The sequence below is a fragment of the Leopardus geoffroyi genome, chromosome C3 (genome assembly GCF_018350155.1).
Source record: "Leopardus geoffroyi isolate Oge1 chromosome C3, O.geoffroyi_Oge1_pat1.0, whole genome shotgun sequence".
NCBI classification, from domain to species: domain Eukaryota; kingdom Metazoa; phylum Chordata; class Mammalia; order Carnivora; family Felidae; genus Leopardus; species Leopardus geoffroyi.
In genome coordinates, this window is record NC_059338.1 from 3,654,772 (window position 1) to 3,656,504 (window position 1,733).

At 47.2% G+C, this 1,733-nt stretch overlaps 1 protein-coding gene across 1 annotated transcript; it reads right to left on the reverse strand.

The window, feature by feature from the left end:
• Positions 1-206: 206 nt before the first annotated feature.
• LOC123584832 (olfactory receptor 10X1-like) lies at positions 207-1,130 on the reverse strand. Its single transcript, XM_045452416.1, has one exon. It carries the CDS (start codon positions 1,128-1,130, stop codon positions 207-209), a length of 924 nt encoding a protein of 307 aa, XP_045308372.1.
• Between the last annotated feature and the right edge of the window lie 603 nt (positions 1,131-1,733).

A 1,733-nucleotide genomic window follows, 5' to 3' on the forward strand; every position in this document is an offset into this window, starting at 1 on the left:
CAACCGACTGCGCCACCCAGGCGCCCCTTGAACAACTTTTTTAAAACTAAGTAATGTTTGTGACTGGTTAGCTCCCAGCCTCTGGTTTCCTACATGCCAACCTCTGGTAAAAGGCCAATGGCAAGCCTTCTCCAGACATCGCATGATAAATGCCTACTGACATTAGGGAACACACAATCATGCACCTACAAGCCAGGATTATGTATTCAGAAACTCCTCTTTGCCAGCAGCTTTCTGAACGCATTCTTCATGTCTCTATTCCTGAGGCTGAAAATGAGGGGGCTGAGGCAAGGGGTGATGACGGTGTAAGGGACAGCGATGAGTGTGTCATCTCCTCCCGAGCCTTCTGGCTTCAGATAGACAATAGCCGCGAAGCCAAAGTGGACGATGACCACAGTGAGATGAGAGGCGCAGGTAGAAAAGGCCTTCTGCTTGCCCTCGGCTGAAGGGATCCTGAAGACAGTGGACAGAATGAAAACGTAAGTGGTGACGATGAGCAGGAAGGTGCCCGTCAAGGCTGACACCGAGACCATTGTTACAAGGAGTTCGGTGAGGTCGCTGTCTAGACAGGACAGCCTCACCACGGCCCGCATGTGGCAGAAGAAATGGTGGATGAGGTTGGGGGTGCAGAACGAGCCCCCGAATATCAGTGCAGTCTCTGTCACAGAGATAAGGAAGCCCCCGGCCCAAGCAGAGACCACCAGGTGCCCACACACCACATTGGTCATCAGCAGTGGGTATCGGAGAGGGTGGCAGATGGCCAGAAAGCGATCGTATCCCATCAGCGTGAGGATGATGCAGTTGGTGCCACCAAGTCCCAGGAAGAAACACATCTGCAAGCCACACCCCGGGACTGAAATGCTTCTCTTCTCAGTGAGCAGGTCTGCCAGCATCTTGGGGATGATGGTCAGCGTGTAGCAGGTCTCGGAGAAAGAGAGGGCACGGAGGAAGAGGTACATAGGGGTGTGGAGAGACCTGTCCGCCCAAGTCAGACCCAGGATGGCCAGGTTACCTGTGAGGGTGAGGAGGTAGAGGCCAAAAAAGAGCACGAAGAGGAATGTCCGCACGTGTGGGTACGAGGAGAAGCCCACAAGAATGAATTCTTTCAGGACTGTCTGGTTGGCCTTCATTGTGGCATGTCTGAAATGTGAAAGAAACAACAAGAAAATATTCAACTCTCCGTTATTCTTGGAAGGTTGTGGTGAGAATAAGACAGACGATCAGGGAGTTACGATGACCAGTTGATTCTTCAATTTGTGTGGCAAAACACCATGTGTATGTAGCTTATGTGATTTTCTAATTTTTAATTCATTTGTTATACCTTTATTCAGTGACTAATTCCTGATCATTTAGTGCCTGACAGAAGACTTTTTATGGTTTATTTTTTAAGAAGAGTTTATTGGCTGATAATATCATAAGGGGAAAAATAGTCTAATTGATGCCTAGATAAAGGATATTCACATGCTTAGGTGTGCTACATTTGGAGAAGACTCTGAATACTAAAAGAATTAAAGTAGCTAATAGACAGACAGAGTCAGGGTCTGACAAAGCAACTTGCACACAGAATATTGTCTGTAAATATCCCATGGGTGAAGATTCATAGTTGGTTTGTTAGTAATTTTGGGACCAAATGTAGACAATGGCTTATAATCGTAAGGATGCCCAAAGTCATGAACTCTTCTTGGAGGAGACATTTAGGTCCCATATATGAAAGAAATAAAAACATGCTCCCT